Here is a 27,959-nt window from a genome sequence, read left to right as displayed (position 1 = left end):
GTTGTAAACAATACTGAAGCGTGACCAGTGATACTATATATTAAATCATAAAGAAATCAAACTCAGAAATCTAGTTGGGAGTTGAAATCATACTTATGCTTCTAGATGACAAAAAAATATAATAAAAAAGAAGTGCTTGTAGCTTAAATATTTCTTTGCTGAACAAGTGCCTTAAACCTGTGCTCCCTTTGATGACCAGAGCGACAACAAGAAGTCCTTCAACTTTCAAGTTTTAGCATTCAGGAAACAACATTGCCACAAATAAAGAACAAACAATTGCAAATGAATAAGACACATTTCCTCTTTTGATCCCAATTTTGATTTATTTATAAAATGTATGAAAATGTTTGGACTGTAATAAAGAAATATCTGTTTTTAACAAACATTTTGCACATTCAGTTTTTCAAACAATCTACAACACTTAAGATACTGATAATTGATTTCTCAGAGTATCAGTGCAAACAAACACGACTGTAGCTGCACCATGAAACCTTCAGACAACACGTTCATGCTGATATATGACACTGTACTTAGTCACAGTTTGATAACACGAGGCACCTGTAGGTGTGGTGTCACTTCAGTCGTGATATAATCTCAGCTATGGCAACAAATAAACCGCACGCTTTGTGCTTCATCTGAAACCAAAGCGTTGTTTTCAAGCACGTTACACTTTAGATCACACACACTATTCTCCAAGTCCCAAATCCACACAGCACAGGTTTTCTGCAAAGTTTGTTCAAGAATCTAAAAACGTCACCTCAATTAAGTCTGCAGCCGTTTTAAAAAGGGTTTAATTTGGAGTGTTCTTGATAAAGAAAAGGTCACAAAGAAGCTGCAGAAGCTGCTCATGTAGGGGAAATAATAAATAAAAAAGTGTTCAAAACAAACATGATGAATCCATCGCTCTGTTAGTGTGCTTTCTGGAAGCCTGGCGTTGCACGTTATTGTAAAGTGGTAACGTGTTTTTATTGCTAAATCGTTGAAAAACAGTATTTAGAATATACTGAATAGAAATAGTGTTCAGTTTGGACTTGGGACACATTGTAACAGATCTCAAACATGAATTAGAACTCATCTACAAAGACTTAAATATGCTAACTCAATATATACAAGACAGGATCATAATTTAAAGAAAAGAGAAAAGTAAACAATCCTTATTCTAAAAACATTTAAAAAAAAGATTTACACTCAATTCATGGAATTGCCTTATAGACTGCCAGTCGATCTACAATGAGAGATTGAACAATTGTTTCCATGATTTTTCTGTTTCACTAATTTAAAGCAGATGTGGTGGAAAAACACCAAACTGATTCATGTTAATGAAGGGATTAAAAAAAGGAAACATGTCAGTGTCAGCCATCTTTACCAGCAGTCCATAAAGAAGAACTGACAGTTTTTTCACAGCAGCTGTATGATGCCCTGCAGTGGTCAACAGTGGAACTACAGCAGCAGATAGAAAATAAATACTATGGGGGAGATACAGCTGGAGCAGCATGTTTTCACTTTGCAATACATTTTTTGGTAGCAGAAAATACATGAATGGTCTTTTATAATTTAAATAGGTTGTCTTCTTCCCTTCATGAAAATATGTCACGCTGTTGTGGCGACTAAAATGCCTCCCTCGTGGAACACAGATAATTAATTTCTTTACCTCAAAAATATACAATTCTTCTTTTTGGCATGCTAGCATCTAAAAAGTGTTGCCCTTACAAAATCTAAAAACAATCCTCATAAATATATATTTTTTTTTTTACATTATTAAATGCCTTTAAGTGCAACAAACTCTGGAATACTCTGCCAATAATAATGTTCCTGTGGTAGGAAAAATAGATGCTATTTAAGACTTTTGAAAAACTGTTTTTGTTTTGTTTTTCTGAAGTTTAAATGACAAATGCAGCTGCAGATACATACTCAAGATTCAAAGGGGCTTTGGCTTTTCAAAGTGACTTAAGGTGTTGGCCTTGGTGCAAAATAAAACATTGACTAAGACCTGATAAATATTCAAGTTGTAACGGGGATCTGATTTACACCGCGGCCTCGGAGGAGGCTGATTGTTTGTCTCAGTTCTTTTTTGCACCATTCAAGTTTAGTCACTTTAAGGAAAGAAGCACCTGGAGCTTGTTTCTGATCTACACAAATAATGTTGAGGTTTGGTGGTGATATCAAAATTTAAAGGAATCACAAAGATATCAAAACAGTCCCTTTTCTTTGTTTCAGCCACAATCTGACCAAAATACTCACTGAGGATGATTTAAAATGAGTAACTTCAGGAGTCAGATCAGATGGAATAAAACCTGCAGATGTTTTTTGCTGATGATAATCTGTTGTAAGGAGCACTGATAGCCTAGCAGTTATGTCGTGAAGTCTATGTACAGAGGCTAACGTCCTATAAACTACTAAAAGAAGAAAATATATTCACTCATCATGTTAAAAACAGCTTTAGAAGAAGCACAAGTATTTTTATCCCAAAAGAGGAAGAAGTGGAAGTGTGGAAGATTCTAAATAACTTGATGTTTCAGCTCAACACAAAGGTCACTTATTGAATGTGTTTGTCTTGAAACAGTGGCAGATGTGTTGTAAGACCTTTCAAAGTACTTCATGTCACCCTTTGCCTTCTTCATATGAACAACTACCCTATATCTGATAACTACATTTTGACCACACTCTTACAATCATATTGCACTGGACTAGAGCAGCGGGACACTGAAGTGTACACTCCTATGACTCTGTGCTCCTGAAACACATAAAGTGACTTTGAAATGTTGAAGGTGAGATCAAACAGCAGCTATTTGTTTGCATGTCCTCCTTCGTCATTGTGACCCCTGAACAGGAAGACTTCACAGACACACTGCATGAAGTACTAATGAAACATCAGAGATAAAAAAAAACAACATTCTGAAACTTGGTCTTGCAGGAGTAGTCATCTGTCTCCATGTTCACACGTCTTGACTGTAACATCTTGACATAGAGCAGACTCTCTCTCTGACTTATTATTTTAGTGACAAAAAGAAGTGAAAATACTTCAGTGTTCGTCGAGATCTCCTGCATCATCTGCTTCCTGTTCAGCTGCTGGTGGCTCTTGGTTGGTTTGTTCTTGGTCGGCTGGCTTCGCTGCCAGGTCATCTGTCAAAGGATGAAAAAAAAAAAATCAAAAAGGCAGAACAGTCTGATTTTTTTCTTCTAACCGCAATAAAAAAACTGAACAGATGCAGTAAACACTGGTCTCTTTCTCTTTTCATACATCTCTCGTTTGTGCTTTAAACCAAATAGAGCTCACACCTAATAAAAACCTAAATGCCCGATGTTAGTTAGTTCTTATTTAAATGTGCCAAATGTATCCAACATGGGACTCCAACACGGCTATTAAATATATATAAATAAATATACATAAATATATATAATAAATAAATCCGGCTTTCTAGTGATGTATGTAAATACAGACAGACAAATAATATTGTAACGTAGGATTATCAGATGATAGAGACACAGGGTTGTTTTTATTCTATTTTATTGATTATAGATCCAATAAAGTTTATTTTAGGGGTTATGTACGACATATTGTTAAACTCAGTGTTTCCTACACATACATGATCAGATAATATAATCCTTTATTGATCCCCAGTGGGGAAATTCAAGTGCTGCAGCAGTAAAAGACAACAGGAAGATCATGCATATGAGTGTTAATAAAATAAAAATATATAGGAATAAATAAAAATAAAGATAAAAGTACTATGTATTTACAACTATTATAAGCAAGATGAAGACAGGCTTAGGCAGGCCGCCCAAGTAATTTATTATAATTACACATAATTATATATTATAATACTAAAAATGTATTTGTGTCATTTTTCATTTATTCATAAATTTGCTGTGTGTGCAAGAGTAAATGCACCTTGCTCTTGGATTCATTTTAAAAAATGTGAATGTAAAGCTGCTGATGCTGTTTCTGTGCTGAAGTCCCATAAAAATGGAATCAAGTTGTTTGTTGCAAAAACTAAATTAATTAAGTGGGGAACACATTTGATATAAATACAAACATAATCTTAAAATATACCCTAAGATAAGAGTAAGAAAAAAATAGTATGTTGATCGGACATGGAGTGTGTTTAAATTGGACTCGCCTGTTTCCTGGCTGCTGGCGGGGGAAGCAGGAGTCGTTGAGTTCTTGTCAGACTTCTCAACCACATCAGATGTGATCTCTGTTAATTGATACATAGAAGTATTTGAATTTTAAGGGAGAAATGGTTTGACTCGTTTGATCCTATAAGTTAAAATACAGTTTAACACACCAGTTTCCTTGCCAGTCTCTGGAGTGATTGAATCCTGGGGGGATGCTGGACCCATCTCCAATGTGATATCTGATACAACATAAAACATGTTCATTTTATATGGATACAATATCAAGACAGTGTTTTATCCTATTAGATGTGATTTATCTCACCAGCTTCCTTGCCGGCCTCTGGGGATGTAGAAGTCGTCAGGTCATTGTTGGATGAAATCTCTGATGCCTTTACTTTGAGTTGAGACAACAATCAAATACATGTGAGGAGTAACTGTAGCTCTAGAGGAAATACTAGAGTTCAGGTACCTGAAATATATACTGAGGTACTGTTCTTATATTCAGTATTATCTATAGTATTATTTCACTCACCAGATCCATTGCTGAGAGAATTTGAGTCCTGAGTGGTTGGTGGGACATGGACCACTAACAAATACAAAATAAATGTAAGAAAACATCTCTCACAAAATGCAGGTTGTAGTAGTAGAAATGTTCAAAGATCCGACTGTCACAGTTTTTAATATCTTTCACATTTGATACATAGAAGTATTTGAATTTTAAGGGAGAAATGGTTTGACTCGTTTGATCCTATAAGTTAAAATACAGTTTAATATATACTGAGGTACTGTTCTTATATTCAGTATTATCTATAGTATTATTTCACTCACCAGCTCCATTGAGGACATATCGGAGCGGAATAGAATCTGAAGCCTCGTTGGATGCCCTTTGTTCCTCTGGGATCACTGTTAAAAACAATTTAAATAAAATAAATTATAAAGACAATTTCTCCGTGACAGAAAGCTCTAGTTCAAAGCTCTAGTTTAAAGGATAAACAAAGGTTTTCTGTGCCTATGCGTCTCTTTCTACAACAGTTTTAAAACCTTATACATTTTGTTAAACAACGTTTACACACCAGATCCATTGCTGAGAGAATTGGAGTCCTGAGTGGTTGGTGGGACATGGACCACTAACAAATACAAAATAAATGTAAGAAAACATCTCTCACAAAATGCAGGTTGTAGTAGTAGAAATGTTCAAAGATCCGACTGTCACAGTTTTTAATATCTTTCACATTTGACTCACCTGTAGAATTGTTGTCTTCCTTGGTGGATGTTAATGTATATGAACGTCTATCTATCAAATAAAACACAAAGGAATCATTGAACATGATATCACTTTACTTCTGTTCAAACAATTCATCAAAGAAATCCTGTTATAAGTCAAAAGTATTGTAGTAACACCATCACCTAGTTCACCAGTTAATAACCACAAATAGTTCATCTGCATTTTACAATCATGTATAAATGATGTTTTTTTTTACAGCTAAGAAAAAAAAGATCTAAAAAGGAGACTTTGAATTTTGTGTCACTGTCGACTCGTCTTGGACTTATTTCTTGTATCTCCTCATGTATTGGATCAAATCTCATTCCGACTGTCTTCACAGACTGGTATACTGCTACTATGTTTGTATGTGATATATATATATTTATATTTCACAGAGCACAGCTGAGAAGAAAATAAAATGATTCATGTGGATAACAGATTGAATATCTTGTTGGTAATCTCTGTTCTCTGTTCCTGTATTCAAGATAAACAAATATAAATTCATCATTATTCATTACTAAAGATGTTTGTTAAGCGTTTTCCCGCCTATTTTATTAAGTGAAAGCAGAAAGAATCCACTGGAACTCCTTAAATAAAGACGGATGTCACATAACTGACGAGAGAAATACAACATTACTGAAAATATTTGAAATACACACAATATAATCTGGCTTCTTACCAGTTCTGCATTTGTAGATGAGATATCCAATTAACACAAGAACCAAAATAACCCCTGCTGCTGTTGCTACTGCTACTGCTACTGCTACTGCTACTGGCCAAGTTACCAACTGGACATTTTCTGCTAAAAAAAGAAGAATAAATAAAACATGAAATGTATGTGTATGCTGTTAGATAATGCAGAGTGATGTTTAAAAAAGCTATAAAACCATATAAACGGTGTAAATGAGGTTGATATTTGTTGGTGTGGCAGCTCACCTTTGAGTAAGGGGTTTGTCATGATATCACTGCTTTTGTTGCCGACTGGGTTGACAAATATACAATGGTAATTCAGCTCCTTCATCTCCTAGAAATTGAGTGAAAGATAATCATGAACACAGATTTTCCTGAAATAAAACTGAATAGTTAAAAAAAGGTCATGAATGATGGATTTGGAGTGATCCCACTCATCGAGTGTTGTTGGTTTTTCATACCTTTGTTATGGTCAACACCTTGCCTGAAGGTCCCTCTGCATCATCTAGAAACCACTTACAGTCGACGGGTTCTGATTGTGTCGTGTTGCCTTCACAGGTCAGATTACAGGCGGTCATCTCAGTGTTACATGATTTGGAGACGGCGGGTTTAGGGACACGAGCTGATAGAACAAAGAACAAAGAAAACAGACCTTGTTGCTCTCAATCTGAAAATCTAAAAACTTCTTTACTGACCAAAATTAATTTAAAGTTCAGTCACTCACAGATGACGATGAGACGAGTTGGGTCGGGGTATTTGTTGTTGATCTCAGGTTTGCAGATTCCACTGTCGGTTTTAGTCAGTCCTGTGACTGTCAGCGCCCCGGTCAAAAGATTCAGCTTGCAGCGACCTATAATCATCAAACCATTAAATAAAACTAAACTTTAGAGTCGCTAAACATGCTGACTAAAAATAATTTGAAACATAATGAATGTACACCAGTGATAAGTGGAAACACATGAAAGCAGCACCTGGACTTATAAAATGGACTTAAATGGATGCATCTCCCCCTCTTATTCTAATGGTCTGCCCATGAAAGCCTTTTTATAGAATCTCATCCATTCATTCAGCACAAAGTAGGGGTCTAATTATAAATACCTTCAAACAAAACAAACCTAAAAACCTTCACTTGGATTAAGGTTCTTGTTGTGTTTTCAGGTGTAGATAAACTTATTTAGTGAAATTACCTTCGAACTTGGTAAGACAATATGTCTCAGTTCCATACACTTGATACCACTCTGCAACGATGTCCTCTCCATGTGTCCATTGAATGCTTGTGATGGCAGGAGACCCAAGAGGTGGTGTGAGGACAACGTCATCACCTTCTGCACCATACACAATTCTTTCAACTGCAAAACAAAAAGGACAACGTCAAAAACAAGTTATCTTTAAATTACACGTTTCAATGTCTTTTATATTCTGCTCTGTGTTATACCTCTTCATTTCTGACAGCCTCACTTACTTTACAAACCAAAGACAAATATACAACACATATAAATACAGTGAGAAATGTGTAATTTATGACCGTGGACTATTATTACGCAATAGACTAAAGCCAAAATGGTATCAACATTTAGTGCTGGAATCTCTCTAAATACATATTCAAGTACTTCCCTTGAGGTTTACATGATTAATAACTTTTTGAAATAACTTTATACTATTATAGCTAAATTACTGCTGTACATATATTTGAATGAAACAAGACGCGTTTGGATCGTCGCGTAGTGACGCAGTTTAAATTAAGTGTTGTATGCATAAATAAGTAAATAACAAGGTTGCCTATTCATTTCTGACTGTACATAACTATTAAAGATTGCAATATAGATTTGAAATATAGATTCAAAATCGTAAAAAAACGGCATATAAAGTTGTAATTTAAACTCACGCGCGTCGACTGGAGGTGAAATCCACAGCAGGAAGAGAGAAAAAACTAACATCTGCAGTTGTTGCATCTTCTCTTCAGGCAATTAAAACAGAATAATAAGTCGCGTCAACGTTAATATTTAATGTTTTGAGTATCTCCCAACTTTTACTTTCACAAATAGTATCTAAACTACGAGGAAGCGACGACGCCCAACCCAAATGTGGCTGAAACGAAACTTATCTTCCAACCCTTCCGGGTTCGCCAAGCACACTCCCATGACCTCTAATGCTTTCGTTTTGTTGAAAAAAAAAAAGAAGCTTAAACAATCTTATTTATCCATAATAATAATACTTTGAATTTAAATTTGAATTATTGAATTACATTTCAAGGTTCCTCCACCTTTACATGGTGGTAATTCATTTATGGTCTCTCAATTATCTATAGTATTATAGGCTACAAATTGTTTCCAAAAATCAAAACTTTGTTACCCAAGATAATGAAAGGCTCACTAAAAATAAAGAACTTATATCTCAATCCCCGTCTAAAATAATTAAAAACATAAAATTACTTTAAAATAAAAGAAACTCTCGAAATAAATACTGATTAATTACTCTCAACATAGTAAGACACTCTTAAATGAGTATCTCTAAGGAAGCTGAAAAGGTCCACAATAGACAAATTCTTCTTTTAAGCAATGACAGATGACCTTTCTATTCAAAGCTAAATTCCCCAAAACAGAACCTTCTCATGGTTTCATAACACAAGAACCAAGCATTATTGCACCCATAAATCTTAATAATTTTATTGTCTTTGTTCTCATGATTTTACAAATATGATACTTCTGCAATTCAACTTTAACTGTGCAACACAATGGCATCATGGACTGTTAAACTCAACATCCCAAGGGACGTCTGTGACTCCAGGGAGCTGTGAATCCTGCAGACCGAGGGCTTTATTTGATCTTTTTTAAAGTGTCATATAAGGAGTGTTATGAAACGAGCTTTAATCTTGAGTGTTACATTTATCGTCGTTCACCTCGGGGGCGTTTCTTTGTCCGCAGGATTCAATAGCAGCTTAGACATGGGTTTTTCAACACGGACGTAACAGGCGGCTACAGTCAGAGGGGGGAGAAAGCCGGGTCCCTCCCTCCCTTCCCCTCCCTCCCCCTCAGGTCAGAGCGTGGCTCCTCGGACAGTTACAGTCTCTTTGGATGAGGCTGGTGGTTCCTGGTCGGAGCTGAAGGGCTGCTTGTCTTTTTAAGGATGGGTGATCTGGCCACTTAAGGTTTTTTGGGACACCAGTACAGATAAGAACAATGGCATGCAAGACTCACATACAGACCCACTTGTTATTATTTCTTTTCTTTTTTTTAATAGAAAATAAAGATTCTGACATAAGTACAAGCACTGAGCCCTCGTAAACACCCAACAGCCAAGCGCATCGGAAACTTTACGGAGGATGAACGATGCCTACACCGACGGCGTTGAGAAGTATCGGGGGCTTGCGACGGTTAAAACCATTTCAACACAACAGCTGGCTTCTTTTCATATTCAATAAGTCCTGCTTTGAGGACATAACACATCTCACATTTATATTATTTCTTCTTCTACACCTTTTTACGACAAATGTATGTGCTTTTGATTTAAAACAACTCTGGGATTAACTTTGAAAAGAAACGTTTCTGTAGTTCAACGACACTCCACTCCGGTCGATTTATTGCAAATGAAGTGAGAACCTCTGAACAGCAACACGCACTTCAATATGGCACAAGCGTCTTAGTTATGACCTAAATGCATCGTAGTGATCGTCGTTGTGGGTGAATATTAAAAACCAAACCACAACATATCTAAAATTATTAAGACATTAATCATCAGTAGAGCAGAAAAGAAGATTTTTCCCTCTTCCAAACATGCTGCTCTGCAAGCAAAAACTCGATTCTGGACCCGTTGGTGAAACAGAAAAATAAAGAACTGTCTCAAATGCATTCTATGAACACTTCAAATGATTAGCACTCAAGCTAATACACTTCTATATTCACGAGAGGAGCTGCAGACTTCAAAATCCCGGTTATTGTGCAACTGTGGATCCTGTTTTCCTCTTTAATCGAGGGCCGGATGACGATTCCTTCACTGGAAAACGCGCAGAAAAAGTGAAGCATGGAGATACTAAATTTGCTCCTTTGGGTTTCTGTGGCTTGAACTAAACTTGAACTTAATTTAAAAAAAAAAAGATGCAAAAATCTGTGTTTAAAGCACTCTCTGTTCAGACGTCTTTTCAGACCTACTTTAACTCCCTTCCTGTGTCACCTTTTAGACATGTCATGTGCTTTTTTATCTAAGTGAATGTAGCTTTGGCACGCTCCCTGCTGAGGTACCTAACAAATATTTTCGTACATACGGAAACTACTGTTTGTTCCCCCCACGAGGATATTGTTGTTGCATTATACTGTAAATATAGAGGAGTTAATTCTCTAAAAAGTCTCTGGAGTGTTATGGAGAAAATCTACACATTGAAGGCATTCCCCTCCAGCCCTTTCTCCGAGGCCGCGTAGCAGAAATCCCAACTCAGCAGCCCAAATCTTCCTCTTCACCATTTCTTCCACTACAAAAATCTAAATAAATATACTTTAAAATAAGGGCAAATTGGTAAAACATAAGAAAAAGTAAAGCAAAAATCAATGTAGTGACCTCTTATAATGTAACACAAACTCTGAAAATACAATAAATCCATCACCGTCCTCTCCGGTCAGTCAAATAAGGAATCAAAGAAAAAAATATTACAGGGAAGGATATATCTAGAGTAGTGGTTGTTTTACAATGGCGTCTATGTCGAGAGAGTGACCGGGCTTCAGTTTGTCATGTTGCAACTTCTTTAAAAACTTCTTCCCCCCCGTCTCTTTTCGTTCTTCGCACGGAGGTGATCATGCTCTGTCTGATCAAAGTCTTTGACCGTTAACCCTTGGCTCCCCTCCCTCCCCCTTATTTCCCTTCCCCAATCCAACAACTCCTCCTCCTGCCCTTCATCTGCTCCGATGTGGGGGATTGTTCAGTCGGCGTAGTGCATGATGGACTCGACGTAGTTGCCGGGGAAGAGGCCCGTGGTCCCATTCATCACGCCCTCGTACCAGCCGTCATCGTTCTTCTTGATCACGTAGATGATGGCGCCCTCCTGGAACGAGAGTTCATCCTCTTTGTCTCGGCTGTAGTCGTAGATTGCCACCACTGTAGGGGAGATTAAGAGGGAGAAGTCACTTGCCTTCTTAGTACTTTGAATAAAACTTACTGTGGTCCTCATGTTTAGCTCAGTTTGTAGAGTAGGCGCACTTCATACAGAGGCAAAGTCCTCAATGCAGCAGCGCCCGGTCACCTCAAACCCTTTGAACTTTGCTGCGTGTCATCAGGCAGCTTTCATTCAAATATTCTAATGAAGAACTCTACATCTCCTTATCTTAAATACTGATGTTATCTTCTACACTATCTCAACATACCACAGTCCTCGTTCACTAGGAAAGGCTTCCTTAAAAATAAAAAGCAGCTCAACAGTAGATGTCTTCACAAACTCATGCTGTGAAACCTCAAATGGTACAAACCCAAAGAGCAGTATTTTAAATCCAGAAGAGTTATTAAGATAAGAAAAAAACAGACCTTTCTCTAGGTAGCTACGTGGGGCCCAGGGCGGATCCTCCTCGGCATATGGGTCACTGTACTCCACCACCGCCGACTCTTCTTCATCTTCATCGTCCTCGTAGTCCTCCGGCGGTGGAGGGGGAGGTGTGGGCTCTTCAAACACCGGCTCCTCTGCAGGTGGAGGCGGAGGTGGCACGTCTGAGACTGGAAGTAGATTTTAGGCAGACAGGAAGAAAAGAGAACCAATCAGAGGCAAGGAAGACAAAGATGACTGTGCTCTTCAAGAGGGACACAGACGTGCTGCAATCTCATGCTTTAGAAAAAGAAAGAGAGAAATAAAGAGTCCATGCTGGGTGCAAGAAAACAAACTTACAACAAAACAGGAAAGAAAATGTTGTTTTTAACAAACTCAGGAAAAACTTGGTTTGGGGGGATTTTTTAAATAATTCAGGATGAGGTCACACAAACAAAAAACACATTTAAATATGATCATGCTCATGAATAATCTCACAAACATGCATCATCATTCAAATCATGCTTTACACGTTGTTTCAACTGTATGAGTATCAACCAACAACATTTGCCGTCAAATGTCACATGTCACATGGGCACTAACTGATTTCTGGTTTGTTGACATTAACAAGAAGAAAGCAAATGTCCCGAGCCACAGGCTGAGAAACTTTGAGGCTATGTTATCATAGTTTAATTTAAACGTTGAGGCAGCAGATCCCTGAATGAGCTAATGTTGGAGGTTGATCACAATATTCCACCTAAAGGAAGACGTTTACTGAAACTGTTGGGAAAAGGACTTCAAACGAATGACTGTCATGCAGGACGGGGACGAGGAGGCTTAAAGCCACTTACTAGTCTCCTGAACTCGGGCCACAAAGCCCATCAGAGGCAGCTGAGGGGTGATCTGCATGGAGGGGGGAGGGGGCGCGAGCGGGCCGGCTATCACAGAACAGTATCAATACACAGAGAGGGCGGAGGACAGACATAAAAACAATACAGACATGAGAAAATCAGGTGTATGATATAAAGAAAAGCACAGAGATTCAGATCAGGAAAAAGAACATCATTTGGTAAAAAAGTTGCAGAATGTGAGGAATGATTTCAGCAAAGCACCAACCTGACAAATCAACAACTATTCAGTTTATAAAGATAGAATTGTGGAAAAATTATGTGGCAATATATCCCCCTATGGCAGATTATCCCACATAGAAACTATCAGTATTTTCATCATTTTCATCAATATCTGTAACGTTTGATTTAAGGATAATTATTTCATAACTAAGCAGTTGACAGAAGACGAGACTGCTGATAGAAGTGAAGATGAATTGAGAGCGAGAGAGAGAGAGAGAGAGAGAGAGAGAGAACTGTTGAAGAGGTGACTTCTGGTTAAAGCTGTGAAGGTGATGAGAACAGACAGGAGACAAAACCAGGAGATCTTCTCCCAACAAAAGCAGACACACAGCAGAATCAGGAGTCCCATATCTCACCGCTTGGACTAAAGGAGAGAGATTATAGCCAAATATAATTAACAGACTGCATTAAAATAAAAAGAAGGCTAAAATAAAACTTGTGAAATGTTAAGATGGTTTATTGTCAGCTCTGCTATGGTTTAATGTTTGAGTAAATCTCCCAGTCTACGTTGAATACTCTCTTTGTGATGTATGTGTTGGTCGAGTGTTACTTGACTACCAGAAAACTCTTGAACATAAAAGTGAAAATAAAAGCTCAAGCTGCTCTCTCATGATCAAACCTCTGTACCTTGGTTCGGGACAAAGTGTGGTCCCCCGTTGAGCTGGCTCTGGTTGTTGGCCATGTTGGGCTGACCGGTGACTGACGATGGCCGGCGGTATGGCAGCGAGCCTCCCACCTGCTGGTTCTGGGGCGGCTGTGCTGGTCGGTTCATGCTGTAAAACTGAGCAGCACCTGGGGTACACAGCAGGGGGCAGCAGAGAGTCATGTAATGAGTGGAAAAGGAGAAGCCTGTTTGATTTCTATCACTCTGATGTCCTGAACATTTTTATTCCTTTGCAGGTAATTCAATGCACTTTAAAATAAAAGTTTAAAAAAAAATCATCACATTTAAAGGCAGAACATTCCTTTCTGTTACTCATTTATGATCACTGTTTTGAGCATCATTTAAGTAACTTAATCTACCTTTTGAGTCTACTTTTTCACCTTTTTATCCCATTACTGCCGTTTTGTTTTCAAAACATTTCTAATTTCTGATTATCCTTTGTCTATTTTATTCTTTATTGTCTAAATTATTATTATTCCTTAATGTTTAAATGGCTGATATTTATTACTGCAAAGGTTTTTTCTACTAATAGTACAAATAAAATCAAAGTTTTGAAAGGCAGCCAAAATAACAGCAATTGCACAAACTTTCATAAATATAAAGATTATTATGAATGAAAACGACGACTTTGCCACATTTTTCAAAACAAATAACATTTGTCTAATAGTGATCATTTTATACCCTGAACAGCAGCAGCATGCACGTTAAGCAATTATTACAATATTCAGCCACGCACACACACAACAAGAACAAAAAGAGCTGAATGAATTCTTATGAATGAAGAATCCACTGAAGCATTTCAACACACTGCTCATGCATAAAACATCAGAGCAACCACATCATGGTCGACACACACGCATGCAGCTGATGAGAAGCTGTGAGGGATGAAGAGAGGACCATCTATCAGCAGTGTGAAATGAAAATCTGAGGTAGGTGGCAGAAGAGAGCGGCCACACCATCCAGACCTTTGGTCATTCTGACCGTTCTGTTCAATATTCATAAAGTGCTCGGCTGTGACCTTTAAAGTTGAACTTCTGTACGAAGCACTCAAGACAAAGGGACTGATTATCAGATTGAAAAAAATGTTTTTTTTCCAAAATGCAGATAAGAGCACATTACCCTATTTAACTACATTTTCTTTGGTCATTATTGAATTTGTAAAGGTTTTTACTTTGGTGTGCTGCCCTGAGAGGTTGGCATCTCTCCATAAGCAGCAAATAGGATGAAGGTAACTATCTGAGAGTATATTCAACAATCTAGTACTCAATCAGAATTCAAACAGTCTCAATACCACGACTTTGTGCTGACAAGTTTCTTATAAACAGAACGGCCTTAAAAAGAAAGTAACAAGGCAAAGAAATCCCTTCAACTTTTTATACTTGTAATATTGTTCACTTGGTCTGGACCCAAGAATTAAAAGCTGCTTCTGGTCCAGCTATAGTACATTCCAACCCTTTACCTGACACCCTGAGAGGGTACAGACGAGTGAAAAATGAATTAACCTGCACTTTCTCTCAGCCGGTTCTAAAGCGTCATTGCACTACTTATGGGACTACTATACTTAATGCACCAGCTCTTCCTTTATATTGTTTTAAATACTCTGCTCTTAAACATAACTGGTTCTGATCAGGTCTGTTCGCTTTTTAACCATCATGCATCCTGTCTCTCTCATGCATCTAGTTTTTTTTTCATCTCTGTTTTTTAGGTTTGCCTGACTTGAGGAGAACTTACATCCCATTAATATAAGTAAAACATGGAAGTGAAAATCTATTCAGGGTGATAGCGTGCTGTTGGATGAACATATTGGGGTCTTTCAGGCAGGAGGATGAATGTCAGGGGAGGTGGGATGGAAGCAGGGAGTGTGCACAGAGGAGTGCATGAGCTACTCCCACCGGGTTACACTCACCTTGTGCAGGGTTGCCGAAAGTAGCGGGGCCTGTGCCAGTGGGGGCCGCAGAGGCAGGGAGCTGGGGAGGGGGAGGGGGAACAGGCGGGATCTCTACAGGGGGGGTGGAGGCCTGTGGGGGGCCGTCTAAGGCAGAGGTGGGGGCTCCTGGGGTGGTGGCGGTGTTTGTGGGAGGTTTAGTGGGGTTGGATTGGGCAGGGGCTGAACCAAGTGGTAAAAATAAGATAAGGAAGGAGAGAAAGGACAAGTGAAGGCGTCAAGAGGAGATCAGAGTGAGCAGGGAGGAAAGGAGTTGAGGAGATTCAGGGTTCCTTCATGTTCTCCTTTAGAAACATCTGCACAAGGACATGTAGGAACCCTGGATGCTAAACAAACATTAGTCCAGTTAGTATCACACATAGAGCATCAACAGGAAGCAAGCGTTACCTGGGAAGGCAGAGGGCGGGGCTGGGGTCGGCACGGCGATTGGAACGCCGACACTGCCACTGCCGCTGTTCTCTCGGCTGCTGCTGCGACTGCTGCTGGGGTGGCTGCCTCCACTGCTGCCACTGCTGATGGTGAGTATCGTAGCATACACATGAGACCAAAACCCCTCACACACCCCGCTCAGTCACACCATGGTTCACTCAAGACTTGAAATAAATATGAACCTTTATGACTGAATTGTGCTGAGCTAACAGTCAAAAGATAGAAAATCAAGCCCTTTTCATTCAAATAGTTCCAGGATCTTTGGAGCCACAAAAACTAAACTCGGGAACTAGTAAACATTCATGTTTTGGTTTCAAACTGCTGATGAAGATTGAATGAAGATTTAGCAGATTATTCTATAATACTGCTCAGCTAAGATGTGTTTTGGTCTTCTTACACCTCACATATTTAATGTGGCACCCTCAAGAGCATCGATGTGTTAGCGTGAACTGTTATGCCTTTGAAATGACTATGTCACAGTGATAAAAAGAAGCAGCTGGAAGCCTCACCAGAGACACACGACACAGGTGACGCAGAAGACAAAGACAAATATATGACACGCGGTTAAAGCTGGAAGCATCGAGACACATGGGGCAGACGCTTTCTGTGCGACAGAACAGAGCGCATGGCTGAGAGATGAACACAATGAGGTGTGGATGCAGCGGTGCAGAAAAACACGACTCGTGCTGAGAGGAGAGTCAGGGGAAAGTTGGCTCGTCTATTTCCGGCGCACAGACATCAAAAAACATTTGGTCAACAGATGGGGCGCAGTGACGACATTTTTCATGTTGTTTTCCCCAAAAGCTCATGCTTTTACTCCTCTCAGGGCTGACAGAGGAATCTGTGAATATGTCTGTGTGTTAGGGATGAGAGAGTCTCGTCTTGGGAGATAAGCTGACATTTGGTTGACAGGACTGAGGGGGCGACGCTGCCTATCTAATGACTATTACCATAGGAACCTGCGTCTAGCCGTGCAAAATACAGCTCTGAATCTCCACATCGTCCTCGTTTCTTTGCCCTTTTTGAGCAGCAAGGAGAAGAAACAGGTGAGGGATTTCCAAATTAACTGGGGCATTTCCTGGGAGCTGCACAAAAAAGTTAATCTCGGTGAAAGTTGAGAATTTAGGTGAAACTATAAAAATGAAGCGAGTAAACTCTGTAACACTTTTCAGGAGTTCTTTCAGAAGAAGTGGAAGAAGTTGAAGAAGAAGAAGAAGACGGGAGGCATGTTGAAAAGCTGGCTCACTTTTAAGTGTAGAAAAGGAGAAGAAGAAGGAGTTAAGGGAAAAAGGGGGCGTGTTTAAGAAGTGTACAGAGGCATGCTGGGTATTGGGAGGGGGGTACCTGTACGTGCGGTTCCTCTGATTAACAGATGCAGTGCGTGCAGGGCTCTGCTGGGGGTGCGGCATGTTGCGCGTCGGGCTTGAGACGTAGTCGTTAGGGACAACGGGCGGACGCACCGGCTCGAGCGTCCGATAGGGGGAGTGGCGCCTGCGAGAGGGTCAGGAGGACAGGAGTCGAGGGGGGAGGGGAGGAGGAGGGGGCATCCACAGAGAGGAAGTGTAGGGGCAAGGGGGGTAGGAGGAGGGAGAGCAAGAAACAAACAAGTGCAAACTTAAAAAAATTGGGGTGTGACAGGTGGTGAATGTCGGGGTTGGCTGGGGTGAGTCCTCAGGTGGTGGTGGGCGGAGTCAGGACCAGTCACTGCTGTCGGCTTAAAATCACCCTTCCACAAAATGTATTCGTACGCGTGTTAATGTACAAAAACAAAAAGTAGCTTAGCCTGTTACGCAGCCAATGCACATCTACTAGAACAGTTATTGGGCTTTTGATGCTTTAAGTAAAAATTTTGTTTCTGTCTTAAATTTAGATGATTCACCGTTTTTTTTAAAAAGATGTATTTTTGGGCTTTTGTGCCTTTAATGGAGAGATAGGACAGTGGATAGAGACGGAAATCAGGGGCCGCCCGCATTGAGGACTACAGCCTCCATACATGGGACGCACGCACTAACCACTGCGCCCCGATTCACCGCTTTTTATTGTCAAATTAATAATAATTAATAATAATACAAATAATACAATAGACTTATTAAGCGCTTCTCTGAATACTCAAATATGTTAAACAAACTCGGTTAGGGTACAGTAAGTATTTTCAAATATTCATTCTGACTTTTATCTCTTATGGATAATACAGCTTTCTGCCATGTTAACTTTGTTGATTGAGGCCAATGAAGACTTTTGTCTTGAATCTGGTCTGCTTCATCAACAAGACTCTGGATGATGCTCACTGGGTATTTGATCGTTAAGGTTTAACTGGTCCTTTTTACAATCACGACGACAGTTGTTTTTTGATTGTTACGAGAGTTTCATTTTGAAAATGCAAAACAACAAATTCTCAAGTGCTCCTTAAATGAATATGAATAAGAATATTCTAGTGACAGAAAGAAACGTGGGTTTGAATTAAATTCCTGCCGACATATTCTGAACTAGAAACCTCCAAATGCATCCGAAGAAAACAGAACAGGTGTTATAAGCACGACAGCAGCGCTGTGCAGTTTGTGGTGACAGAAGAACACAACCTCGAGGTTTATTGACCTGGGCTTGAAAAGATGTGCTGGTATGTAAATTTCCCAGCTGACACAGCGGGGTGACCCAACTCTGAGCACTGTTGCTATGGTGAAACATTGCTATGGAGGAATATGGGGCAGCCAGGAGTGGGTGGGCTGGGTCACAAAACACACAACTGAAAGTAACTTTAAAAAACAAACAGAAGAAGAATAACAGAGGAGAAAGGATTAAATTAAAAAACAACAAGTAAAGATGTCCGCCCATAGCCTCAGGCTGCGGCGGGAGCTGCATCATGGAGGGTTGGAGCTGTGGTTGATTGACATGCGTCTTGAAGGGACAGACACACACCCACACACACACACACACACAACCTTTGAAGGTCAATATGAAGGGACGGACACGCTCAATCAATCACAAAGTCAACAGACAACTCGGACATGAACACACAAACATTATCCTACATAAACACACAAACACAACGAGCACTTCATCGCCCAGGAAGGTCCGACAGGTGACAAACACACAACATGAATGTGCTGCACTATCAGAGTCCCTGCAGGATAAGAGACACCTTCAACAGTCAGACACACAGAACATAAAACATTAAGAACACCTCTCCAGCTTGAAGACAAGAAAAAAACACAATAAAAACAGTTCTTCACTTTAAATTTCCCACACTGAGACGGACACACAATCAGGGTGAGAAATTACATAATCAGCTATTTGTTGTTAACATTTTTGATATTGAAATGTGTTTTTTATTTTCAACATTTAACAGAAACTTGATTGAGAGACTGATAGAATTTAGGGTCAATGATTCAGGTTTTAAATACATGACTTAGTCTAATATTACTGTTTGACCATTTCATTCATAAATCGGTCAACTGGAGAAAAATAAAATAAATGTGAAACTGTCATCTTGCTTGACGATTGACTAAATCTCTTTGGGTTTACGATGATACGAACGATGCCATCAAGTAATTTTGATGTGGCACCTTTAAGACAGTTTTCACAATTTTCCGACATCTTTACAGGACAAAAAAAGGACAACATTATCAGCTAGTTTTAGTACTACAGTTTGTAAAACTAAGTTTGTATTGAACTGTACATTACATTTAATGACATCTATGGCTGTGTGAGTTAGCTCTTATGAACATTATTGATTAAACCACTGACTAAAATGTCTCATTAATTAACATATGATTCATTTCTTGTTTTTATTCCTAGTCTAATTCTAAGAGACAGAAAAATTCAAACTGGTAGAAGCTTTTAAAAATATTTTTGACATTTCTGTACAGTATTTTCTTCTCCTTTAACAGTTCAGATAACTGAACAAGAAGTCAAAACTTCAGCCAGACTCTAATGATGATTCACTGAGCATGTTTAGGTTGGATTCTTTGAGGTTTAAGGCAGATTTAAGTTCTGAGCATGCAGTTTGTTTAAAAAAAAAAGAAAAACTCAACCTGATCCAGCTGATATTTGCCAGTAGTTTCCCACCATGATTAGCGCTGCCACAAAGAGCAGTTGATTTGCTGTCACAGACCTTTGTGATATTCCCTCCTGTGCCCTGGCATTAGAAAAATGCCAATAAAAGGTTGAAGCCTTGAGAGACGTGAGAGCTCAACACCTGCAAAACAGTTTGTTCCCTCTCTACTGCATCTCAGCAGTTCTTCTATCTTTGATAAAACTGCTCGCTGAAATATGACAGTTCTATGTTTCAGCACCTTCACTCCTGTAAAAGTGGAGGCTGCTGTGTGGTTAGCATAGTCAGCTAGCCCTAGGAACGCTCACTACACACCTTTGCATTCTTTTAATGAACTTTGCACATTTATATCGTATTTGTTTTAGTTTCCTCCCACAGTACACATGCGACAAATCCAAGTCAGGCAGACTGGAGACTTTAAGCTGAAACTAAAGATATAAATGCATCTAAAGTTCAAAAAAGCTTTAACACCAGTTTCAATTGTTTCAAAGTGCTGTGTCCACTTATTTTCCTACGTTGTTACAAAACACTTCTGTGTCAAGCAAAAGAATTTAAAAAAGGAAGTGTTCAAGGAAGGAATCATATGAGGAGTTTATTTTGAGAGCATTCATCCTTTTTTTTTTTCACCTTCCACTTTTGTCACCGAACAAAGCTTCCATCGAATATCTGCTCAAAGTCAAAAACCAAAGCAGTTTTTTATTTAATCAAATACTTAATAAAGTTTACATTACATCCATTTGGGAGCTTTTTAAAGTTATTTTATGGTTTTAAGTGAACAATTACATGAACTTTGTCTTCATTTGTTTTGAAAATAAAGTTTAAAAAAACCTTAACTGTCAGATTAGTGCTCTGATAAAGAAAATGTCTCCTACCCTTGTGTCATTACTTTTTTTATATTACCAAGAAGTTAAACAGTAAGACACATGATCTTAGATTGTTCCTGTTTTTTGGGTAGACTGGAAAAAGGAACAATCTTGACTGGATGATAAATGTCTGAATCACCAACATTTCAACACTTCTGTAAAGATCAGAAATGTCCAAAGGACTGAAAATTCACTGTTTTTATGATGTGTTTTTGTAGAGGAAACCCTCAAGAGCCAAATTTCAGTGTGCAGTTTGGTGTGAAAATCACTGAAGAGATGTGACAATGAAGCCAATTAGGTTGAGAAAGTGAAACTCCAGACCCCGTCCTAACAGCACAGAAGGAGCCCAAACAAAGCATACCAGTGTGACGAGATCTGGCCCTGAAATGGATCTCAAACCACCCTGAGGACACTAATTAAACAAGGAGGTGAAGGGGTGATGATGAAACTGGGAGCAACCGGGTACTTCTGATGGGTGCTGGTTACTTTTCAAAAGCCGTACAAAAACACAGCTACACTCTGAAAAGTGTCTAACGGACACAACTCTGCATCCATCGCGTCCACCTGAACACGAGTCAGGGTGTCGAGCACCGTTACATACCCAAGGGTCCCTTTCCCCGACATGGGCGGGCTGGGGGGCTTCTGTGTGGGGGGGTTGGTGCGAGGGAGTGCGCCTCCTCCTCCAGCCTTCATGTTCTGAGCGCTGGCCTGCGGGAGGAGAAAGTGGATGGTTAAATCAAACACTTCAGAGAGAGGAAAATGAGAAAGAATAAAAACTTTAAGAGGATGTTTGACATTTTGAGACCTGGGTTGTGGGATATTAATTTCCTTGCTTTGTTAGATAAGAAGATGGAAACCTCTTTTCTTTTGGTCTATTGAATATGATACTGGAGCCAGTCAGTTACAGTAGCTTAGCTTTGTTAAAAGGCTGAAAAAGGAAGAAAAAGCTAGCCTGACTCCGTCCAAGGATGCCAAAATCTGCAGATCATTACCTCTAAAGCCTGTTATATCTTGTTTGTTTAATCCCCCCAAAAAAGTAGAAAAGCAGATAAAAGAAATCAGATTTAGGGTGGTTTTTATATTTTTGTTCTTGCTTAGATAAGCTCAGCATCTCAGACTTCATATTATGGAGGAGAAAATGAGAACGGCACTGATCAACTCAGTTCAAAAAGGTGATTAGAGCAATTCCCAAAATGTCAAACTAATCCTTAAACAGACAGAAATAAAACAACATGGCTCTCACAGCAGCTCAACACAAGAAAAACTCACTCCGAATCACAAAAACCCTTCTCTTCTCTGACGGTTGTACTTCAAAAGTCTTACCTTAAACCTTTGCAACCACTAGGGTTGATTATAAAGACAAAATTAGGCAAGCGGAAAAAAGAGAAAGAAGAAGAAGAAATCAGAGAATTAGTAAGTGAAGGAGAAAAACAACATTTTTTTTCATGCATGCAGTCCATAAAGTCAAGCTGGTTAGATTCAGGCAACAACAACTCACTGTGGAAATCTGAGGAATGTGTTCTTTTAAGGACAAAGCAAGTGATTTGATTAACAAGAAAACAAGCTTGTCTTTGTTTAGAAAGTTATTGTAAAAACTAGCTTCTTAAACATAACTCACTTCCATTCTAATATTAAATAAAATTACCATTTCAGTCACCTGTAGGCATTAGAGGGGAGCTGAGTTCATGCCCTGTATTTTCCCACCTTGCTGAAAAACCTCAGTCATTGATTATTTCCTTCTATTATTCCTCACTGAAACCTAATCATGATCACTTGACCTCTAAAAGTCCTTTCTTTTAGATTTGCTTTGAGTATTTTAATACATTTTTGCAGATCTAGAGAAGAAAAACTGCACGTCTTTGCATAAAACAGCAAATACTTTTTCTAAAAAAAAAGGCAGAAAAAAATCACAACCTTTTCTGTTTTTTTTTTTTAAATTGCATCACAAATCTAGAGCACAACAGACTGAGATCAATCAAAAATTATTTCTAAGTTGGCTTGTGATAGCTGTGATTATGAAATTAAAACATCTGTTTCACTTAAATGTATTGTCACAACAGCTACCACAGACCTTCAGAGACTTTTCATATTTCCTCTGGCAGCCAGGATTCAACTGCATAACTAAGTCTAAGTGGAAAAAAATAAGGAGAAAAGATTATCCTTTCTACCTTGACTCCATGGCCCATGTCGTCCAGCATGCTGTAGTCGATGGGTTTGCGGATGTAGCGCACAGGCCTCTCGGGATTGGCCGGGGCGATAATCTTGTGTGTGCGGGATGTGTTCTTGTTGGTTGTGAGGATGCCAATCTCCCGCCGAGCCACCTTCTCTTTGTGGATGTCCACCGTCTGAGGACAGGAGATTCTCTTGAATAACTTGTACACATTTTGTTAAATCAAAACTCTAACAAAAAACCTGCAGCTTCCGAGTTTGTTATCCCTAAAAGCCTGCAGTGTGTTTATTATGACGGAAAGATGAGAAGAGGGAGGCTGAAGATAAACTTTTACTTTGTTCAAACGGTGAAATCAATGTTAAAAAGATATTTTTTAACCCAGCATGCAGCTCCAACACTTGCCTGCTCTGCAGATATACTGAATTATGCATGCACACATGTGATGTGCACCTTCTCTAGCTGAGCCTCACTGCTTACAAGACTCCCACTAAATTAACTTCCAATAAATTACTATTTTTGTGGAAACAAGTTTGGTTGTAAGACTGAATTCATTTAAACATATTCCAGCAACAAACATGTTTTTGGTCTCCACCACCCTTTAGGGGCTTTATCTTGTTCTTAAGTTTCTAAATAAAGCTCCATTTTCACCAGATATGCCCTGAATGTTACAGTCTGCTGCGGGACAGGTGTTGTAGAGTATGTTTAAAGAGTTTCTTTTAAAGTGGATCAAAACAGTAAAGTTGTGGGGACCACAGCTAGAAAATGATCTGAAAATCACTGTGAAGATCTGTAAAAGCTGAATAAAGCTGCAGATTTAGGCAACTAGTCTTTGTATGTAGTCGTTAACATTTCTCTGACAAAAAGAGCTATTTTAGTTAGTTTAAGCCTCACCTGATAAATGCACAAGTTCGAAAAGTTATAACAGTGAGGATAAACTGCCCTGTAAGATGATTGGCATAAAAGTCAATCACCTTACAGGATGACATCCTCATGACCCCTTTAAATACAGTTGTGTTTGTTAATCACCAACCTGTGAGATGTGGTTGATGGAGGACTCCATGCGGCGGAGCTGCGACGCCTGGATGTCGAGCATCTGCAGAACATTGTTGGCGAGAGTGTTGATCAGGTAGGCTACGCTGGCCAAAGACTGGGTGGTGTAGTTCTTGGTCTCCTCCAGTGCCCTCTGCTTGTCTGGAGACTAAATGTGAGAAAACAGAGCAGAGAGATAAGGCATTTGAACAGATTAACACAACAGCAGATATTAACATAAATGCAATTGGTCGAAATAACATAGAGAGAAAGTTTTAACAGCAAGAAAAGCATTTAAGTCACGTTTTAATTTAAACATAAAGGCAGAAAGGTGAGCATTTCCTTAGATTATGGAGCTGCAGTCAGTGTGAACAGAGTCTGCAGGGGAAGCTAGTCAAGGTGAGTTCAGTGTGGGCACATCGACGGAGCATTAAAGAGGAGACAGATCAGTTAATGTGTCGGCTAGGAAACTGAGTTCCTTCCTCACTGATAGAACCACAACATGCAAGGCTGAGATAACTGAAAAAAACTGACTGAATGAAAAATGACAAGGCAGATAAGAAGCAAGGTAATAAAATTAAATCAATACTTTGTGCTCTAATCTTGCATTTGACGAAGCACAGTTTTTAGCAAACTATTTTTCCACCGATATCTTCAACATATCTTTGACATACTTGCAGCTTTTCTTTATAATATATTGTAATCCCATCGGGTGTATTTTAGTCAGGGGCCGGGCTGGTGCAGCTGCAACCTCAAAACAAAAGCATTCATTATCTATTTTAAAGCAAGCTTTCCTTTTTGTGCACAGATTGATCACAGCACGCTCTGGGTCACAGCTGCCTTTGGGTTGTGATTGGATATTGACTGATTGATTTCAATTGATCGTTTCTATTTAAATTTACAGCTTGCTATACTGAGAGTAAACTGTTGGCATATCCTCATATATCTTGGGCTCCCCATAGATTGATTTGGTGTTTTTACAGTGCAGCTCAGTCTGTGCCCTGCTGATCCACTGAACTTAAGTTCTATAAACATGGTGAATCAGAGTGATTTTAAATTATCTTTTTGGGTTAAACTGATATTAGATAATTATGAAACCAACTTACAAAAGGCTGCACATTAAAGCTACAAACAGGGGGGTCCCCACTAGTTCAAACAGCAGCACCCTCGGCGGTAATATATGTATTCTCTTTCATGTGAAACACAGAGAGCTTGTGGTGTAATATACATTTCTCCAGAAATCCAGAGCATTCAAATCCCTGAAATCATCACAGAGGCGCAGCCTGAATAAACAGCATCATTTGAGGGGGTGAGGCGGGTGCAGCAGTGCCGGAGCATGAAGACAAACAGGTTATGTGGCGAGAGTCAGGATTGTAGCCGTTTCCGCTTCCTGCAGGGTATAAAAGAGACATTTCTAATCTATGAGACACACTCTCGTAGACTTGTGATACTATATTTTGTTCCAGAGGGTTGGTGCACGGGCAAATAAGCTACCAACTACTTGAAATGATGTCTACCTTAGGTCAGAGAGGGAAGTCAGGGAAAATACAGCATGCAACAGACTTTCCACTCTTGATACAAACATATGAATATATATATATATATATATGTATAGAATATATTCTGATTACTGATGCTTAATCTTTGCTCTCTGAAACACTGTGTGAACCCTGTTCGAATCATTATTACGAGCCCTAATTTCATGCAAGGGATGCTGTGTTACTGGATTATATATATATATTATATTTCGCAGAAGAAGAAACTGAACCTTCGTCCGATTCATCTGTCACATCTAGCTCATTCCCAATCAGGTAATTTGGGTCTGTACTGACTGACCTTGACACTAATCAAGTTGTTAATATTTGGGTTGTGCATTAAACCTTCCATCTTAAAATGAGAGTCTGAATCATTAGTCAAGATGACGCTTCAATGTATATTGTTAACAGGGTTTTAAATAAGTGCCTAATTAACCACACAGGTTCCTCCTCTCCAAAACAATGGGAAATTCATCCACCATTTTTTCTCCTAGTGGTAGAAAATTGTGCAAGCATGGATGTGCAACTATGCAACTTTCAAAACTGTTTCCCAAATCATACAAGCCTTCCTTATATCTCAGGTGGTTCTTCAAATTAACATAAAACGCATCCTGAATGCAACACTATGAAAGTAAGTGAGGGTTTATTCTAGTTCACACACCTGTAAGAAGAATCAAACATCTATGCAACCCTGGCCACAGAAGCTTATGTGATTCAAGTACTCTTAGGAAAACCAACAAGTTCAACAAGTGTCCACTCCTGCGTGACTAATAGTGAACAAAACCGGGCTAAGAGACGGACATGGCAGGGTGAGGATGTTAATTAGTGCTGAGGGTGAGAGGTGAAGTTTCCTAGAAAATGTCCCTCCTACAAATATTTCTCTTCAGCTGATCTATAAGTGGGAATACCCACTTGACAGCAGCTGGGAAAACCTTGCAGCGTGAAGAGAAAACAGGGCAGCATGCCAGACGAGGAAGCTGCCAACATCCAAGGGCTCATGCTGCCTTAACAGGGAAACCTGTCAGACCTGATCAGCCCTGCTCTTCAAGGATGTCAAATTTAAGCATCACACTTTGTCAAACCATCTGTGGTCCAAAATGCATTATTCTGTGACTATAGGCCTTCAAAGTATGGGCTTGGGAGAGGCACGGGTAACCAAATATGCTGGAAAAGAGTGATCAAACCTGAAGAAAATCACAAATTACAAGCTGTGAATGGGTCTGGTTGCAAACACAAGTCATAATGCTGCAAATTTCTCACATCATTCACAGGAAATGTTGACTCATAAATGCATAATGACACTACTATCTCTCTCTGGAAAAGAATTTATGAATGAAGATATGTAAACACACCCATGAAGGATTCAAATTGGTAATTTCCCGCAGTTGAAAGGTGAAATGTTTTAAGCTTTGGGGGTGTTTCGATGCTACATCATAAATCAGTTTGGTAAAACTGTCACGGCGGGTTTTCATCTGTCAGCTCATTACAGATTAATCTGTCTTCATATCTCGTCCCACATCTCCAGTCGGAGAATGATCAGCTGGAAGCTGGAGCAGGCAGTGATTGATCCCGCAGAGGGCAGGGGGAAATTGATTTTCACGGAGCCTGTTTGCTTATTTAGTCCGTAGGGTGATGCCGAGAAGCTTGCTAGCTGGCTAACGCGTTAGCACACGGTGGATGTACAAGTCATACACAATGTTATAATTATAGAAATATTAAATAGTATAAACGGTTGATATGTCTTGGATTCAATGAAACGGGACGTTTAACATCTGCGTGTTATTTATCAACTCAAATGATCTGACAGTGGGTTGTTTTGCGCTACCTGAGCTAGCAGGCTAGCTGGCTAGTTAACGGCTGCATTACAGCGTTAGCAGCAGCTAGCCTGTTAGCATCAGTGATGCCCGTCAAAAAATAAAAACTACTCCGTCATGAATTGAATGCCTACCTGGACATAGTTGCTCTCGCAGTACTCCGCGACTCTTTCCAAATTGGTGAAACTGTCTAATAGTGCACTTCGTCCTGCTGGAATTTCTTCTTCCAGAAGCATTTGTAACTCCGCCATTTTCACATTTTTATCACAGCAATGTGTATGTGTGTATGTGGGAGGGCTCACTGGCGCCACTGGCGGATGTGTGCGGTACTGCAGGACTCTCCCATCAGCTGGTGGGTGGGTGGGGGGTGGGGGGGGGGCAGAGCTTCCCAAAATTAATAATATTACAAAAAATGCATTAAAGCAGACTCTCACTTTCTGAAGTGGTTATGTGGTTTGCAAAAAGCCCTTTTAAACACTAAAATGCAGGTTTATAACAGTGACATTTTTATTAGTTTTCAGCGCCGTGATATTCTACTTCTGGAAACTAGACAAACAAAACACTTAAAATATGATTATTTTTATCTCCTATGGGGGATCCCTCCTTTAACACTTCATCTGAACAGACTCAGTTATAGAGCAGCAGGCTTGGATCTGGGGAGGAAACAGAAACTACCCAAGTGCCCTTCAGCAGCAAAGATATTAGTACACTAACGGCTGACACCAGATTTATAATGCGATACCGCAACCTCAG

General features: G+C 39.4%; 2 protein-coding genes across 14 annotated transcripts; both read right to left on the bottom strand.

The window, feature by feature from the left end:
• Positions 1-1,216: 1,216 nt before the first annotated feature.
• Positions 1,217-8,167, bottom strand: LOC132959335 (uncharacterized). Of its 2 annotated transcripts, XM_061032252.1 has the most exons (12): positions 7,959-8,167; positions 7,261-7,422; positions 6,798-6,923; positions 6,535-6,695; positions 6,320-6,407; positions 6,063-6,185; positions 5,363-5,413; positions 5,193-5,246; positions 4,948-5,022; positions 4,442-4,513; positions 4,290-4,358; positions 1,217-4,199 (listed from the first exon to the last, which is right to left on the bottom strand). In XM_061032252.1, exons 1-12 carry the CDS (start codon positions 8,023-8,025, stop codon positions 4,000-4,002), a joined length of 1,248 nt encoding a protein of 415 aa, XP_060888235.1. In that variant the 5' UTR covers positions 8,026-8,167; the 3' UTR covers positions 1,217-3,999. The 2 variants fall into 2 exon arrangements, with proteins under 2 accessions (XP_060888235.1, XP_060888236.1); XM_061032253.1 differs by lacking the exons at positions 1,217-4,199; positions 4,290-4,358; positions 4,442-4,513 and adding an exon at positions 4,623-4,705.
• A 556-nt stretch (positions 8,168-8,723) lies between these two features.
• On the bottom strand, positions 8,724-27,505 carry abi2b (abl-interactor 2b). Of its 12 annotated transcripts, XM_061033013.1 has the most exons (12): positions 27,341-27,505; positions 23,859-24,026; positions 22,827-23,003; positions 21,982-21,999; positions 21,260-21,366; positions 17,089-17,235; positions 15,703-15,827; positions 15,277-15,477; positions 13,334-13,498; positions 12,428-12,514; positions 11,582-11,767; positions 8,724-11,158 (listed from the first exon to the last, which is right to left on the bottom strand). In XM_061033013.1, exons 1-12 carry the CDS (start codon positions 27,455-27,457, stop codon positions 10,983-10,985), a joined length of 1,674 nt encoding a protein of 557 aa, XP_060888996.1. In that variant the 5' UTR covers positions 27,458-27,505; the 3' UTR covers positions 8,724-10,982. The 12 variants fall into 12 exon arrangements, with proteins under 12 accessions (XP_060888996.1, XP_060888998.1, XP_060888999.1 ...); XM_061033015.1 differs by lacking the exon at positions 12,428-12,514; XM_061033016.1 differs by lacking the exon at positions 17,089-17,235.
• Positions 27,506-27,959: the final 454 nt, after the last annotated feature.

This window comes from Labrus mixtus, chromosome 24, assembly GCF_963584025.1.
Source record: "Labrus mixtus chromosome 24, fLabMix1.1, whole genome shotgun sequence".
Classification (NCBI taxonomy): domain Eukaryota; kingdom Metazoa; phylum Chordata; class Actinopteri; order Labriformes; family Labridae; genus Labrus; species Labrus mixtus.
This window is presented reverse-complemented; position numbering and strand designations above follow the sequence as displayed.